The 18,234-nt window shown below is 42.0% G+C and overlaps 2 protein-coding genes across 2 annotated transcripts; one reads left to right on the top strand and one right to left on the bottom strand.

Moving 5' to 3' along the window:
• The first annotated feature begins 8,582 nt into the window (after positions 1-8,582).
• Positions 8,583-12,949, top strand: LOC110489770 (proteasome activator complex subunit 1). Its single transcript, XM_021562671.2, has 11 exons — positions 8,583-9,037; positions 9,342-9,374; positions 9,477-9,539; positions 9,680-9,781; positions 9,919-9,976; positions 11,407-11,504; positions 11,670-11,738; positions 11,854-11,921; positions 12,053-12,107; positions 12,219-12,305; positions 12,636-12,949. The coding sequence occupies exons 1-11, from the start codon at positions 8,999-9,001 to the stop codon at positions 12,714-12,716; spliced, it is 753 nt and encodes a 250-aa protein (XP_021418346.1). The 5' UTR covers positions 8,583-8,998; the 3' UTR covers positions 12,717-12,949.
• Positions 12,950-13,201: 252 nt separating this feature from the next.
• Positions 13,202-14,102, bottom strand: LOC110490944 (fat storage-inducing transmembrane protein 1). Its single transcript, XM_021564362.2, is given in 4 exon segments — positions 13,202-13,402; positions 13,404-13,767; positions 13,769-13,902; positions 13,944-14,102. Coding segments are annotated over 4 exon segments (858 nt in total).
• Between the last annotated feature and the right edge of the window lie 4,132 nt (positions 14,103-18,234).

The raw sequence follows: 18,234 nt of genomic DNA on the forward strand, positions 1-18,234 counted from the left end.
CCATTACAATGAGCCCGTCCTCCTACAGTTCCTCCCACCAGCCTCCACTGATCCAGATGCCCAGATAGTTAAAAGCAGGAACACGATCAATGAGGGCACCATCCAATGTATTTATACATAAATCATCAGATACATTTTTACGTGATTTGGAAAATAACATACACTTGATTTTACCTGCATTGGGTACCAATTTCAGTTTGACAAATGCTTTTTGCAGGGCAATAAAGGCAGATTGAAGCTCTGACAGAACCTGGCAGCTGTGGGGACAATAGCATATTTGTATTTTATTTGTATATATTTTTTACAAATAAACCAATATTGTTAATGTAAATAGTGAAAAGAACCGACCAAGAATCGATCCCTGTGGGACACCCTTTGTTATGTCTTGATTTAACACCATCAGTAAATACACAGTGTGTTCTGTCCTTTAAACAGTTTTCAAACCAGCTAAATGCAGCCTGGTCCAGGCTGATTGAAGAAAGACTCTGAATAAGTAATTAGTGGTCCATAGTGTCGAAGGCTTTAGACAGGTCAATAAAAAGGGCCATAAAAAGGGATGCACAGTGTTTCTTCTTATCCAAACAATTAAGAACATTCTTTAAAACCAAAGAAGAAACAGAAATGGTGCCTTCTGTGCATCTGTGGTTTGATTGCGATATGGGAAAATATGAGCATTATGTAGCCTACATGGATGTAAGTACAGTGCCTTCGGAAAGTATTCAGACCCCTTGACTTTTTCCACATTTTCTTACGTTACAGCCTTATTATGAAATGGATAAAAATAAAAAACATTCCTCAGCAATCTACCCCAGCAATACCCCATAATGACAAAGCAAAAACAGGTTTTTTGATTTTTTTGCAAATTTATAAAAATGAATAAACAGAAGTATCTTATTTACATAAGTATTCAGACCCTTTGCTATGAGACTCGAAATTGTGCTCAGGTGCATCCGGTTTCCATTGATCATCCTTGAGATGTTTCTTCAACTTGATTGGAGTCCACCTGTGGTAAATTCAATTAATTGGACATATTTTGGAAAGGCACACATCTGTCTATATCAGGTCCAGCAGTTGACAGTGCATGTCAGAGCAAAATACAAGCCATGAGGTTGGATGAATTGTCTGTAGAGCTCCGAGACAGGATTGTGTCGATGCACAGATCTGGGGAAGGGTACCAAAACATTTCTGCAGCATTGAAGATCCCCCAAGAACACAGTGGACTCTATCATTCTTAAATTGAAGAAGTTTGGAACCACAAAGACTCTTCCTAGAGCTGGCCGCCCGGCCAAACTGATAAACGGGGGAGAAGGGCCTTGGTTAGGGAGGTGACCAAGAACCCGATGGTCACTCTGAAAGAGCTCTCGAGTTCCTTTGTGGAGATGAGAGAAACCTTCAGAATGACAACCATCTCTGCAGCACTCCACCAATCAGACCTTTATGGTAGAGTGGCCAGACAGAAGCCACTTCACAGGAAAAGGCACATGACAGCCCTCTTGGAGTTTGCCTAAAGGCACCTAAAGACTCTCAGACTTTGATTGAAAAACAAGATTCTCTGGTCTGATGAAACCAAGATTGAATGCCAAGCATCACTTTTAGAGGAAACCTGCCACCATCCCTACGGTGAAGCATGGTGGTGGCAGCATCATGGTGTGGGGATGTTTTTCAGTGGCAGGGACTGGAAGACTAGTCAGGATCTAGGCAAAGATGAACGGAGCAAAGTACAAAGTTTCACCTTCAAACAGAAGCACACAGCCAAGACAACACAGGAGTGGCTTCTGGACAAGTCTCTGAATATCCTTGAGAGGCCCAGCCAGAGCCCGGACTTGGACCCAATCGAACATCTCTGGAGAGACCTGAAAATAGCTGTGCAGCAACACTCCCCATCCAACCTGACAGAGCTTGAGAGGATCTGCAGAGAAGAATGGGGAAACTCCCCAAATACAGGTGTGCCAAGCTTGTAGCGTCATACCCAAGAAGACTTGAGGCTATAATCTCACTCAAAGGTGCTTCAACAACGTACTGAGTAAAGGGTCTGAATACTTATGTAAATGTGATATTTCAGTTTCTTATTAAAATAGCAAACATTTCTAAAATCCTGTTTTTGCTTTGTCATCATGGGGTATTGTGTGTAGTAGATTGATGAGGGGGGTAAAACATTTAATCAATTTTAAAATAAGGCTGTAATCTCACAAAATGTGGAAAAAGGGGTCAAGGGGTCTGAATACTTTCCGAAGGCTCTGTATATGAGATTCATCTTCAGGTTATTGCTATCCATTATACCATTATGTGTTTTTTTTCTTCAAAGTGTAGTAGGCCTGAACTGCAACCAGTTCTGTCCACAAAAGTATTGTCTCCCTTTTCAGAATCTGCAATGCATTGTCTGAGAATGATGCAAATTGCACATTTCCTGTTAATGTTTCCAAGTTAGAGAGAGAAGGAGATAGGAAAACATGAAGGGGGAGGGGACATTGTATGGAGAAAGAGAGAGAGAGACTGACAGGTGGGTAGACAGGGGTCGAAGTAAGATAAGTCCACAGTGCCTCTGGTTAAACTTCAGCCTGTAAACAGTGACATGGCCTGCAGAATCAGCAGCCATATGCTTTTCAGGCACGTGGAGAACACCACACACATTTTGAATTAATGCACTCACTCAACCGCCCACAGATGCAGTCCTCAGTTATCAAAGAGAACATTCAGAAATGCTGCTGCTGGCAAAAAAAGGCATTTGAAGCTCAAGTAATGGTTGCAGTGTGGGCTAATACACCTCTTATCTTACATTGAGAGTCCATGAGCGAGGCCTAAAGAGGCCAATCATAGGAGGTTACATGTAGGCTGATATGGGATCAACAACTGCAAAAAGTAAAGTCTCAACCAGACCCTGGTCAGGCCAAGGAATGTCTGTTGTTCATTTGTTTGCATACTCAAATCAGGTCATAGAACCAGGAAAGAAACTCAAATGTCATCTTCAAAGAGAGATGTACACATTCAAAGAGAGAAGGCAGAGAATGCAATTATAAATCTGGTTTGGTTGAAATATTTTTTAAATGTTTGCCCTTTGTTTTTAATCAAAAGGAAAAGTATTGGGCTGAGGATCAAACAATAATTATTGATGCTTGTACTTTCATAACGTGACTAATGTATCAGTAATTAAACTTGATTCAGAATGGCATTCTTTGTTTGAACGTATACTATTTCATTGAGCACGTTTATGGTACAGAACACAACTTCTATTAATATGTCAGTCAACCTTTGCCACTCTTCCTTTGTTTCTCTTCTAAATGCTCCCCTCCCCTTTCTCATCTGTCATCCATTGAAAGACCTTTGGTCAGTATATTTCGCAATTAGGCAGAAGTGAAAAACAGCTCAAGTTTGAATCACTCACTCAATCACATCAATCAATGATTAATGGTTTCGCAAATACTTCAAGGTGACTTTTGCCCTTTGGATTAAATGCATCACAAAGTCTAACAAAATGTTCTGGCCCATTTTGTGTAAGTCTCCATTGACTGTAAAGGAGATACACTGAGTGTACAGAACATTAGGAACACCTGCTATTTCAATGACAGAATAACCAGGTGAAAGCGATGATCCCTTATTGATGTCACTTGTTAAATCCACTTCAATCAGTGTAGATGAAGGGGGAGAAGACAGTTTAAAAAATTATTTTTAAGCCTTGAGACAATTGAGACATGGATTGTATATGTGTGGCATTCAGATGGTGAATGGGCAAGACAAAAGACTTAAGTGTCTTTCAACGGGGTATGGTAGTAGGTGCCAGGCGCACCGGTTTGACTGTGTCAAGAACTGCAACGCTGCTGGGTTTTTCACGGTCAACAGTTTCGCGTGTGTATTAAGAATGGGCCACCACCCAAAGGACATCCAGCCAACTTGACACAGTTATTATTATTTATTTTTTATTTAAGCTTTATTTAACTAAGCAAGAACAAATTCTTATTTTACAATGACAACCAACCCCGACCAACCCCTCCCCTAACCCAGGCGACACTGGGCCAATTGTGCGCTGTCCTATGGGACTCCCGATCACGGCCAGTTGTGATACAGCACGGGATCAAACCAGGGTCTGTAGTGACACCTCTAGCACTGAAATGCAGTGCCTTAGACTGCTGCGCCACTCAGAGCCTTGAAATGTGGGAAGCATTGGAGTCAACATGGACCAGCATCCCTGTGGAATGATTTCGACACCTTGTAGAGTCCATGCCTCAACGAATTAAGGCTATTCTGAGGCCAAAAGGGGGTGCAACTCAATATTAGGAAGGTGTTCCTAATGTTTTGTACACTCAGCGTACACATTAAGTACATAGCCAAGAGAAAATTCAAGACATTTTCAAGCAATTTCCTTGTGTGCTTGTAATTGGTTTGCATCTTTCTCCTTTGACTGAAATTGAATGTCAGCCAAATTAGATAATTCCATCATTGCAACACACCATAGCAAAACAAGGACCCTCAGACAATACAGTCCTATATGACAAGTAACTAAGCTGCTGATGCTTTATTGGAGGTCTGGAGCAGAGAGGGGGTTATAATCACTGTTGCCTGGTATACATTTCTGGTCTTGTCTCATTGTTCTGTAGGGTAAATACTGGATGTCTGCCAAACTGATATGCTCCCACAAACATGTTTGAATACACTCTTAGAAAAAATGGTTCCGAAAGGGTTCTTCAGCTGTCCCCATAGGAGAACCCTTTTGGGTTCAATGTAGAAACCTCAGTGAAAAGGGTTGTACATGGAACCCAGAAGGGTTCTACCTGAAACAAAAAAGGTTTCTCCAAGGTGTTCTCCTATGTGGACAGCCTCATAACCCTTTTAGGTTCTAGATAGCACTTTTTCTTTCAATAACAATTGTAGGCTACACTCTTAGAACCACTCTTCCAGATCCTTTTTTTCTATGTTGCTTCATATATGGTACCCTTGGGTTCCATAAAGGGTTCTATATGGAACCAATTTCAGTTCTAGAACCATAAGGGGTGCCATATATGAAGCAAACATAGAACCCTTTTTTATAACCATCACCATCTCAAAGATGTTCCTAGAGCACAACTACTGAGCAAGCCCAGAAGCCCTAGAGCTAGACCCTCCATTCAACTGATCACTACCTACACCCTGCAAAGTCCAGAACTACTAGGCATCATCAAAAACATTGGGATATTCTACGCTTAGACCCAGCTCTAGGGAATACATTTCAGCAGCCTCCTGCAGTGCTTACTGTCAACTAAAAACATTAAAGACAGTGCAGCCTGGTTTCAGAGCATTTCTTATTATTCTGTACATAATTCCAAGACACTCCAGTTAAGATTTTAGCTAATTAGTAACTTTTCAGCTACTTACTACTTTTTAGGTACTTTGCCACTACTTAGCATGTTAGCTAACCCTTCCCCTAACTCTTTTAGCTAACCTTTCCCCTAACCCTAACCTTAACCTAACTCCTAAACTTAACCCTAACCTCAACCCCTAACCCCTAACCTAGCTAACGTTAGCGCAAGCTAGAATTCGTAACATATCCTACGTTTTGAAAATTCGTAACATATACTGAACAAAAATATAAACGGAACATTTAAAGTGTTGGTCCCATGTTTCATGAGCTGAAATTAAAGGTCTCAGACATTTTCCAAATGCACAAAAAGCATTTTTTCTCTCAAATGTTGTGCACACATTTGTTTACATCCCTGTTAGTGAGCATTTATCCTTTGCCAAGATAATCCATCCACCTGATGGGTGTGACATATCAAGAAGCTGATTAAACACAGGTGCACCTTGTGCTGGGGATGATAAAAGGCCACTCTAAAATGTGATGTTTGTCACACAACACAACGCCACAGATGTCTCAAGTTTTGAAGGAGCTTGCAATTGGCATGCTGACTGCTGGAATGTCCACCAGAGCTGTTGCCAGATAATTGAATGTTACTTTCTTTACCATAAGCCACCTCCAATGTTGTTTTAGAGAATTTGGCAGTGCGTTCAAGCGGCCTCACAACCGCAGACCAAGTGTAACCATGCCAGTAACCATAACATATCATACGAAATGGGTGATGGACATCCACAAATTAATACATACCATGCAAAACGTATCATATACTAAATGAAGAGACACGGATTTACGTAAAAAATAATATGAAATGCTCTGAGACCAGGTTGGACAGTGTTGTCAGATCCGATGTCAAGCTCAAACAAGACCAGGCTCCTGCTTATCCACCCTGGCAATTGTGGCAATTGTACCCAATGCCAGTACACCAAATGTATGAAAAGTTTCTCGCACTGGTGGAAAAAGTACCCAAATGTCATACTTGTTTTTAAACCACTCCACAAATTTCTTGTTAACAAACTATAGTTTTGGCAAGTCGGTTAGGACATCTACTTTGTGCATGACACAAGTCATTTTTCCAACAATTGTTTACAGACAGATTATTTCACAATTCCTGTGGGTCAGAAGTTTACATACACTATATTGACTGTGCCTTTAAACAGCTTGGAACATTCCAGAAAATGTTGTCATGGCTTTAGAAGCTTCTGATAGGCTAATTGACATCATTTGAGTCACCTGTGGATGTATTTCAAGGCCTACCTTCAAACTCAGTGCCTCTTTGCTTGACATCATGGGATAATCAAAACAAATCAGCCAAGACCTCAGAAAAAAATTGTAGACCTCCACAAGTCTGGTTCATCCTTGGGAGCAATTTCAAAACGCCTGAAGGTACCACGCTCATCTGTACAAACAATAGTACGCAAGTTTAAATACCATGGACCACGCAGCCGTCATACTGCTCAGGAAGGAGATGCGTTCTGTCTCCTAGAGATGAACGTACTTTAGTGCGAAAAGTGCAAATCAATCCCAGCAAAGGACCTTGTGAAGTTGCTGGAGGAAACATGTACAAAAGTATTTATATCCACAGTAAAATGAGTCCTATAATTGTATCTTTTTATTTAACTAGTAACTATTTAACTACTAAGTCAGTTAAGAACAAATTCTTATTTTCAATGACGGCCTAGTTCAGGGGCAGAACGACAGATTTGTACCTTGTCAGCTCGGGGGTTTGAACTTGCAACCTTCCGGTTACTAGTCCAACGCTCTAACCACTAGGCTACCCTGCCGCCCCATATCAACATAACCTGAAAGGCCACTCGGCAAAGAAAAAGCCACTGCTCCAAAACCATCATAAAAAAGCAAGACTCCGGTTTTCAACTGCACATGGGGACAAAGATTGTACATTTTGGAGAAATGTCGGAAGAAACAAAAAGAGAACTGTTTGGCCATAATGACCATTGTTATGCTTGGAGGAAAAAGGGGGAAGCTTGCAAGCCGAAGAACACCATCCCAACCCTGAAGCACGGGGGTGGCAGCATCATGTTGTGGGGGTGCTTTACTGCAGGAGGGACTGGTGCACTTCACAAAATAGATGGCATCATGAGGGAGGAAAATGACGTGGATATATTGAAGCAACATCTCAAGACATCTGTCAGGAAGTTAAAGCTTGGTCGCAAATGGGTCTTTCAAATGGACAATGACCCAAAGCATACTTCCAAAGTTGTGGCAAAATGGCTTAAGGACAACAAAGTGGGGGTGCTTTGCTGCAGGAGGGACTGGTGCACTTCACAAAATAGATGGCATCATGAGCCATCACAAGCCCTGACCTCAATCCCATTGGACAATTTGTGGGCAGAACTGAACAAGCGTGTGCGAGCAAGGAGGCCTACAAACTTGACTCAGTTACACCAGCTCTGTCAGGAGGAATTGGGCCAAAATCCACCCAACTTATTGTGGGAAGCTTGTGGAAGGCTACCCAAAACATTTAACCCAAGTTAAACAATTTAATGGCAATGCTATCAAATGCTAATTGAGTGTATGTAAACTTCTGACCCACTGGGAATGTGATGACAGAAATAAAAGCTGAAATAAATCATTCTCTCTACTATTATTCTGACATTTCACATTCTTAAAATAAAGTGGTGATCCTAACTGACCTAAAACAGGGATTTTGTACTAGGATTAAATGTCAGGAATTGTGAAAAACTGAGTTTAAATGTTTTAGGCTAAACCTCTGACTTCAACTGTTCTTAAGTATCAAAAGTAAATGTAATTGCTAAAATATACTTAAGTATCAAAAGTAAAAGTATAAATCATTTCAAATTCCTTATATTAAGCAAAGCAGATGGCACCATTTCACACGTTCTCTTGATAAATGCGTAAATTTCACCTTTTTCTTGTACTGCTAAGCATTCAATGTACTTTTGGTTGTCAGGGACAATGTATGGAGTAAAAAGTACATTATTTTCTTTAGGAATGTAGTAAAGTAAAAGTTGTCAAAAATATAAATAGTAAAGTACATATACCCACAAAAATGACATAAGTAGTACTTTAAAGTACAGCAGTTAGACTAGTGGTTAGAGTGTTGAGCCAGTAACCAAAAGGTTACTGGATCAAATCCATAAAAATCTAAATTACCATAAATTGAAATTCTCACAATGTGATCTACACGATTGCTGCCAGTGCTGGTTAATTTGTGTTGGAGAGACCTCATGGGAGTTACACACTAGAATGTGTGAGCACCGAAGTGCCATTCAAGGTGTTGACCCGAACATCGAAGTGGTCCTCCGTTTCATTTCCCCATAGGCTTTTTGCCAACGAGCCATGGCAGCGTTCGTGCCTACAAAAAGACTCCATTACTATTGCTTTCTATAGCAGGGGTGTCAAACTCATTAAATGCAGGGCCTAGTGTCTGCAGGTTATTAAACCCACAATTAAACTACAAATCCCACGATGCTGCATCTTGAGCTTCAAAACTGGAAAGTACGGAACACTGAAAAGTGTTTACTTGCTTTCATTTTCACTTTTTGTGCTGACTAACTGCGACTGTTTTCCGCGTTGTGTACAATTAGACATTTAGGATAATCGCGCATTCTTTCAACTATTTAATTATTGCCTATTATTGCATTGAAACGGGTATTTTTTGACTATCAAATAAATATATTCCCATCACACAAGATGACTTCCATAGACATTCGCCCGGAGTCCAAGAAGATGGTAGGTTGTCAATTTAAATTGTGTAATAACAAACAGAAGCCAAATGTAACCTAGAATCATTCATGGCTGTAGCTTACCAATATAATGTGTGTTTAGATAATTCACCAGCCCTGATAATCTTCAAGGCGTTTTGATAATTAGACCAACAGTAGATCCAGGTGAGGCCACATCAGGTGACCTTACCCCGGCTATCGTAGTCAGGTGTAAAGTAGAGACAGTGGGAGTTGGGTTTGCTGCTGTGCCTTGCATACAGTTTCATTTACAAAAATAAATACATCGTATTTCTTTGGTTTCAATTTCCTAGGTCGATGACTTCTGCACTCAGCTCACTAAAGAGGTAACTGACATATTTATTTTTGATAGTCTAATAAGCACATTTTAGATGGTAATCATGACTATGTCCAACGTTGGTAACTGATGTATTTCCTGCGCGTTATAGGCAGAGACCCTGGTCACATCATTCTTCCCTCAGAAGATTGCAGAGATGGAGATGCTATTGAAGGTATGGACAGATGTTGACCATGAAAAAACACCTTTTGATTTCAGTCCAGATACATTGACGCAATGCTATTGTAAGTAGGCAAATACGAGCTGTTTGTCAATGCTTTGTTTATCATTCATACCCCTTGAAATGGACCCCAGAAATCCTTTAGCACTGATGGCCTGGCAGCGCTGAAATCACCTCTGGACATCCCAATGCCAGACCCAGCTAAAGAAGAGGCAAAGAGAAAGAAGAAAGAGGAGGTACATACATTTCACTAATTCAGCATTATATCATGATTAACCCCTTGGATTACACTGGAATCATTAAAAGTAGTATCAACCATGCAAATTGATGAATCTTGCAAAATCCTTTACCCCGTTCCTCTTTTTTTTGTCAGAAAGAAGCAAAGGAAGGAAAGAAAGACAAGGACAGCGATAAAGAAGATGACGATGCAGGTAAAGACACAATACCACTGATGTACCACCACAGTTAGTTGTTAAATTGCTGTATGTACAGATCTGGGATCATCTCCTAATCTTAAAAACGTCCTCCAGAGATTTTTGTACTTTTACTGTTGAAAAACGATATCCCCACTTGTGCTATGTCATGACATACCTTGACCACCTTTTGAGATATACATTTTATTAAGTAAATCAGGTTAAATGAGGTGAACATTAGACTAGAGTGACACTTTAAAGGCCCAATGCAGTCAAAAATGTGATTTACCCGTGTTTTATATATATTTCCACACTTCGGTTGGAATAATTTCATCCTGTTTTGGTGGGATGGAGTTTTGGCCTGCCTGGTGATATCATCAGGTGGTAAATTTGGGAATAGACCAATAAGAAAGAGTTACAAACCTCTCTGCCAATAACAGCTAATTTTCCCCTCCCTCTTCAGACCACTGCCAGACAGTCCTAGCAAAATTCTTTCTTGAGAAATAGCTTTTTGCTAAGCTTCTTTTGTTTATTTTTGACCATTTTAATGTAAAACAATCACAGTAAGGTACTTAATTATTACCCAGAAATGGTTTGATATTGAGATATACCAAACATTATGAACACCTTCCTAATATTAAGTTGCACCCCCCCCCCTTATGCCCTCAGAACAGCCTCAATTCCTCGGGGCATGGACTCTATAAGGTGTTGAAAGCATTCCACAGGCATGCTGGCCCATGTTGACTCCAATGCTTCCCACAGTTGTGTCATTGGCTGGATGTCCTTTGGGTGGTGGACCATTCTTGATACACACAGGAAACTGTTGAGCGTGAAAAACCCAGTAGCGTTGCAGTCTTGACCCAAACTGGTGCGCCTGGCACATACTACCATGCCTCGTTCAAAGGCACTTAAACATTTACCATTCACCCTCTGAACATAGACAAATCAATTGTCTTGAGGCTTAAAAATCCTTCTTTAACCTGTCTCCTCCCCTTCATGTACTGATTTGAAGTGAATTTAACAAGTGACATCAATAAGGGATCATAGCTTTCACCTGGATTCACCTGGTCAGTCTATTTTTTATTTTACCTTTATTTAACCAGGCAAGTCAGTTAAGAACAAATTCTTATTTTCAATGACGGCCTGGGAACAGTGGGTTAACTGCCTGTTCAGGGGCAGAACGACAGATTTGTACCTTGTCAGCTCGGGGGTTTGAACTCACAACCTTCCGGTTACTAGTCCAACGCTCTAACCACTAGGCTACCCTGCCGCCCCGGTCATGGATAGAGTCATGTCATGGATAGAGTTCTTAATGTTTTGTATGCTCCGTTTAAAGTAGCTGCGTCTGAACTTTTAACCATTAGAGGGGACACACAAATCAAATCTTAGATCAGTGCATTGGGATAGCTTTGTCCTACTCTGGGGTTTCTGATGGTGTTTTTCCCTAGGGCCTGCCTGTGGTCCAATCCCCTGCAACGAGAGAGTGGAAAGTCTTCTGAAGGAGATCAAGCCTCAGATCCAGATACTGAAGGAGAAACTCAACACCGTCAGTCAGGCTTTTTGTCTCTGTTACTCTGTATTGGCCAAACTGTTATTTTACATCTAAGATTCACTAGCACATCTCTATTGCTAAATAGGTGAGAAGGCATGTGTAATTGTAAGGCAAGTGTGTATAGAAATACATACATTCTATAATCTCTTGCTCTGGCAGGTGTCAATGTGGGTGCAACTTCAGATTCCCAAAATTGAAGATGGGAACAACTTTGGGGTAGCTGTGCAGGTCAGTGTTATGAATTTCTGAGATGATTCAGATATTGTCATATCTGTTATATTATAGTCATTCATATTATGTTTGTTACCTGTGCAGGCCTATTTTCATGAATGTTTTTCCACAGGAAAAAGTGTTTGAATTGTTGACCAACACTCGCACAAAGATTGAGGGATTCCAGACACAGATCTCAAAGTAAGAGACTTAGACCAAAATAATTTCAATTAGTTGTGTAATTACTCTTTACCTACATACTATCTAATTATGTATGTAATCAATGTGTTAATGTGACTAACACACATCTTTATTATTTGATGTGTTGTCAGGTACTACAGTGAGAGAGGGGATGCTGTTGACAAGGCCTCAAAAGAGCCACATGTGGTTAGTATTACTCTGTGTTTTGTGTGTGTGTGTGTGTGTGTGTGTGTATGCACATGCTCACTTTCATTGGTGTGTGTGTGTTAACCATATTGCGTATACTTATAACTCAAGGGAGACTACAGGCAGCTGGTGCATGAGCTGGACCAGTACCAGTACTGTGAGCTGCGCATCGTGGTTCTGGAGATCCGCAACACTTATGTAAGCCAAGATGCCTGATGTATCATTCCTTTTTTCCCTTCATTAGAGTTCAAGTGCTCAGCATCCCCATAATGTTCAACCCAAAGTTGAATAACATTTACCAGTGTGAAGAAAAGTATTAACCTCAAGAGACCTCAAGTTGTCATTGGAAATCTTACCCTGTTAACAAATTGATTGAGTCAATAATTACAATGCCTCCTGCTATTTTCATTGTACTTACCTACCCTGACATCTTCCACTGTTTGATGCCCTTGACATGAAAGGATGGTGTAAGTGATGAAATATTTCAGTGATGTAATTACCCTGCTATTTCTGTCACCCACTCACCAGGCCGTGCTGTTGGACATAATTAACAAGAACTATGACAAGATCAAGAAGCCCAGAGGGGACTGCAAAGCCCTCATCTACTGATGATCAACTGACTGTTGTATGTGCACTGGAGACGGCAATACACCTACTCAACCATTCACTGGTTATGATACAAATCGTGTAGTGCAACATGTTAAGATGATTGTTGGGTAACTGAATACATTGACAGTTCATTTAAAAATGTTTTCATTTTCATCAATGATAAAAATAACCCTGCTGTATTACACAATCATTTTTATTCAGATTTCAAAATAAAGCAGTGATAACTGACATAATATGAAGTGAGTTGTGCTTTTTTGCCTCAAGGTGAGATTTGAAAGTATTTAAATATTTTGTTTAGGAAACGTGAAAAATTTGAGACTTTACTCCATCCTGTGGTAATGTACGTCATCGTCCTGTTATCCAATTCGATCTTATTGGTGTTAGGAGTTATCATTGAATATAAAGAACCAGAAAAGCGCAAGCAAAAATCATTACTTCGTTTTTATAAAATATCAGGCAGAGCCTTTTTTTGCTGTTAACCATTCTTATCCTAAGACATACATTTTTTGGTCAGTGCCTCCACACGTCATGGACATCTCTCTCACTGCTCTCTGAGTGGTGGTGAGTAGTCCCTCTCCAGGCCACCCAGGACAGCATCAGCTGGGTTGCAAATGATACCAGCCCTGCTACAGCCCCCTCCAGCCCAGATATCCTCGAGCTCCCCCCAGCAGCTGGGAGGGGAAACTATGGTAAGTGAGCCAGCAGACCGAACAGCATGATCAGCCACAAGCCCAGCGGGAGACACAAAGCAGGAACGGTGGGGCCTCCTGAGGGACCTCCTAGGGCCAGGTAGGGCCCCAATATGGCAGTCTCCTCGGCCAGGAGGAGGCAGCAGAGGAGGAGGGTGTCCTCGGAAACCTCCCAGCCTCGCAACAGCATGCCCGCTTTCAGGCATGAGGCCTTGCCCTCATGGAGCAAGAGTAAAGACTGACCTGGGACACTGGTTCCCTGGCCAAGATTCAGGCCCCCATCCAGTGTAGCAGGCATTGGCTTGTAGCCGCTACCTGCTGCATTCTCCAGCAGAGTCAGAAGATGGTGACAGCACCACCATGACAGCTATCCGTGAGAGGTGGCGAAGGGAGAGAGGGGGTTATCGACAGATGGAGAAGAGGAAGGAGCCCGTGAAGACACAGGCCCAACCCCAGCACGATCACAGGAACATCCTGAGAGAATTCAAAGCAGACTTCTACAGTAAATGTTAGATGGCTATATAGCTCAGGACAGAACTAGATGGTATGGATACTTGGTGAATATTATCTGTGTGAAATCAGGTAGCATAAAGAATACATTCATTATCAAAGGGTGAAAAGGGTGTCTGAATATGGCACTACCAAGCAGTCCAGCCCAAAGGTCTGTCACAACCACCAGAACTGTGTTGAGAAACATGACAAGCTTTCCTGGTCAGCTCTGTTCCTTAGCCACTGGTGTAATTTACTTATGTTCATTTTCAAAAATTCCATTTGATTTTGTCTTCAATCTTTCGGCCCGTTGTTTCTATTCACTTTTCTTCAGTCACATCTTTAGATGTTCAATTTTTTTTATCATCCTCTTCCTACCTCTTCCTGTTGGCTGAGAGTGTACTCTGTTATGGAGTACAGTGGGGCAAAAAAGTATTTAGTCAGCCACCAATTGTGCAATGATGCAGAAAAATGATTGCAGAAAAATTAATCCATGCTTTTGTCACTTCTAGGTTAGACTACTGCAATGCTCTACTTTCCGGCTACCCGGATAAAGCACTAAATAAACTTCAGTTAGTGCTAAATACGGCTGCTAAAATCCTGACTAGAACCAAAAAATTTGATCATATTACTCCAGTGCTAGCCTCTCTACACTGGCTTCCTGTCAAAACAAGGGCTGATTTCAAGGTTTTACTGCTAACCTACAAAGCATTACATGGGCTTGCTCCTACCTATCTCTCTGATTTGGTCCTGCCGTACATACCTACACGTACGCTACGGTCACAAGACGCAGGCCTCCTAATTGTCCCTAGAATTTGTAAGCAAACAGCTGGAGGCAGGGCTTTCTCCTATAGAGCTCAATTTTTATGGAACGGTCTGCCTACCCATGTCAGAGACGCAAACTCGGTCTCAACCTTTAAGTCTTTACAGAAGACTCATCTCTTCAGTGGATCATATGATTGAGTGTAGTCTGGCCCAGGAGTGGGAAGGTGAACGGAAAGGCTCTGGAGCAACGAACCGCCCTTGCTGTCTCTGCCTGGCCGGTTCCCCTCTTTCCACTGGGATTCTCTGCCTCTAGCCCTATTACAGGGGCTGAGTCACTGGCTTACTGGAGCTCTCTCATGCCGTCCCTGGAAAGGGTGCGTCACCTGAGTGGGTTGATTCACTGATGTGGTCGTCCTGTCTGGGTTGGCGCCCCCCCTTGGGTTGTGCCATGGCGGAGATCTTTGTGGGCTATACTCAGCCTTGTCTCAGGATGGTAAGTTGGTGGTTGAAGATATCCCTCTAGTGGTGTGGGGGCTGTGCTTTGGCAAAGTGGGTGGGGTTATATCCTTCCTGTTTGGCCCTGTCCGGGGTTGTCCTCGGATGGGGCCACAGTGTCTCCTGACCCCTCCTGTCTCAGCCTCCAGTATTTATGCTGCAGTAGTTTATGTGTCGGGGGGCTAGGGTCAGTTTGTTATATCTGGAGTACTTCTCCTGTCCTATTCGGTGTCATGTGTGAATCTAAGTGTGCATTCTCTAATTCTCTCCTTCTCTCTTTCTTTCTCTCTCTCAGAGGACCTGATCCCTAGGACCATGCCCCAGGACTACCTGACATGATGACTCCTTGCTGTCCCCAGTCCACCTGGCCGTGCTGCTGCTCCAGTTTCAACTGACCTGAGCCCTAGGACCATGCCCCAGGACTACCTGACATGATGACTCCTTGCTGTCCCCAGTCCACCTGACCGTGCTGCTGCTCCAGTTTCAACTCTTCTGCCTTTTTATTATTCGACCATGCTGGTCATTTATGAACATTTGAACATCTTGGCCATGTTCTGTTATAATCTCCACCCGGCACAGCCAGAAGAGGACTGGCCACCCCACATAGCCTGGTTCCTCTCTAGGTTTCTTCCTAGGTTTTGGCCTTTCTAGGGAGTTTTTCCTAGCCACCGTGCTTCTACACCTGCATTGCTTGCTGTTTGGGGTTTTAGGCTGGGTTTCTGTACAGCACTTTGAGATATCAGCTGATGTACGAAGGGCTATATAAATAAATTTGATTTGATTTGCAAGTTCTCCCACTTAAAAAGATGAGGCCTGTAATTTTCATCATAGGTACACTTCAACTATGACAGATAAAATGAGAAGAAAAACATCCAGAAAATCACACTAGGATTTTTTATGAATTTATTTGCAAATGATGGTGGGAAATAAGTATTTGGTCACCTACAAACAAGCAAGATTTCTGGCTCTCACAGACCTGTAACTTCTTCTTTAAGAGGCTCCTCTGTCCTCCACTCATTACCTGTATTAATGGCACCTGTTTGAACTTGTTATCAGTATAAAAGACACCTGTCCACAACCTCAAACAGTCACACTCCAATCTACACTATGGCCAAGACCAAAGAGCTGTCAAAGGACACCAGAAACAAAATTGTAGCCTGCACCAGGCTGGGAAGACTGAATCTGCAATAGGTAAGCAGCTTGGTTTGAAGAAATCAACTGTGGGAGCAATTATTAGGAAATGGAAGACATACAAGACCACTGATAATCTCCCTCGATCTGGGGCACCACACAAGATCTCACCCCGTGGGGTCAAAATGATCACAAGAACAGTGAGCAAAAATCCCAGAACCACACGGGGGGACCTAGTGAATGACCTGCAGAGAGCTGGGACCAAAGTAACAAACCTCAAAAACACACCAGGGACTCAAATCCTGCAGTGCCAGACGTGTCCCCCTGCTTAAGCCAGTACATGTCCAGGCCTGTCTGAAGTTTGCTAGAGAGCATTTGGAAAGAAAGAATGCTGAGTTGCATCCAAAGAACACCATACCTACTGTGAAGCATGGGGGTGGAAACATCATGCTTTGGGGCTGCAAAGGGACCAGGACGACTGATATTTTTTATTATTATTTTTTTTAACCTTTATTTAACTAGGCAAGTCAGTTAATGACGGCCTAGGATCAGTGGGTTAACTGCCTGTTCAGGGGCAGAACGACAGATACCTTGTCAGCTTGTGGGTTTAAACTTGCAACCTTCCGGTTACAAGTCCACCGCTCTAACCACTAGGCTACCCTGCCGCCCTGTGTAAAGGAAAGAATGAATGGGGCCATGTATCGTGAGATTTTGAGTGAAAACCTCCTTCCATCAGCAAGGGCATTGAAGATGAAACGTGGCTGGGTCTTTCAGCATGACAATGATCCCAAACACACCGCCCGGGCAACGAAGGAGTGGCTTCGTAAGAAGCATTTCAAGGTCCTGGAGTGGCCTAGCCAGTCTCCAGATCTCAACCCCATAGAAAATCTTTGGATGGAGTTGAAAGTCCGTGTTGCCCAGCAACAGCCCCAAAACATCACTGCTCTAGAGGAGATATGCATGGAGGAATGGGCCAAAATACCAGGAACAGTGTGTGAAAACCTTGTGAAGACTTACAGAAAACGTTTGACCTCTGTCATTGCCATCAAAGGGTATATAACAAAGTATTGAGATAAACTTTTGTTATTGACCAAATACTTATTTTCCACCATATTTTGAAAAGAAATGTATTATAAATCCTACAATGTGATTATCTGGATGTTTTTTCTAATTTTGTCTGTCATAGTTGAAGTGTACCCATGATGAAAATTACAGGCCTCATCTTTTTAAGTGGGAGAACTTGCACGATTGGTGGCTGACTAAATACTTTTTTGCCTCACTGTATGTACTGCAGCTTTATCTGTTCAGTGCTGTGCTGTACACTCCTATCATTGGTGTTCCAGTGTTCCCTCTACTTTATCTCTATACATTTAAACTCAAAAATCCAAAAAACACCTGCTCAACTGTAGCCTATGCCACATTGCAAATGTTATTATGGCTTTATTATAAAGTGCCTTTCTCTTCAACAGTCAATTTTACCACACATTGGATTGCATCTTGGTGCACAGATTTGTTTACAGAAAATGGTGTGCCTGGGCCTATGATTTCTTAATCTGGCCCTGCACACAAGATCAGCCTAATAGATTGTGAAATGTTTCCAACCAGAGTTGGTACTGTACGAATGCAATACAGTACAATACTCTTCGTACACCAGTATTGTGATGTAAGTATAATTGTGTCATATGTCACAAAAATTGTTAATACATTTAGAGTAAAAGCCAGTCTCTTTTTTTGGCCAAGTCCTCTTTTCTAGGCCCTCCATTCAAAGGCTCAGATGTCGATGTCAAAGCTTATTTGAATCCATCCGTGTTGTCTGTCTTTGTCACAAGCAACACATGCCTCAAAGAGCGTTCTCTAAAACTCATTCCACCATATGCTGCTCCATGTATCCCACCACTTAACATCTGAATGAATACAGGCAGATACGAGCCCCTGGTGGTTTATCTCAG

The sequence above is a fragment of the Oncorhynchus mykiss genome, chromosome 15, assembly GCF_013265735.2.
Source record: "Oncorhynchus mykiss isolate Arlee chromosome 15, USDA_OmykA_1.1, whole genome shotgun sequence".
NCBI classification, from domain to species: domain Eukaryota; kingdom Metazoa; phylum Chordata; class Actinopteri; order Salmoniformes; family Salmonidae; genus Oncorhynchus; species Oncorhynchus mykiss.

Excerpts from the sequence above, each read along its gene's own strand:
- LOC110489770 (XM_021562671.2), top strand. The coding sequence starts at position 8,999 with ATGACTTCCATAGACATTCGCCCGGAGTCCAAGAAGATG. Across the intron at positions 11,739-11,853 it reads ACTTTGGGGTAGCTGTGCAG|GAAAAAGTGTTTGAATTGTT; the intron begins GTCAGTGTTATG and ends GTTTTTCCACAG. Across the intron at positions 12,306-12,635 it reads TGGAGATCCGCAACACTTAT|GCCGTGCTGTTGGACATAAT; the intron begins GTAAGCCAAGAT and ends CCCACTCACCAG.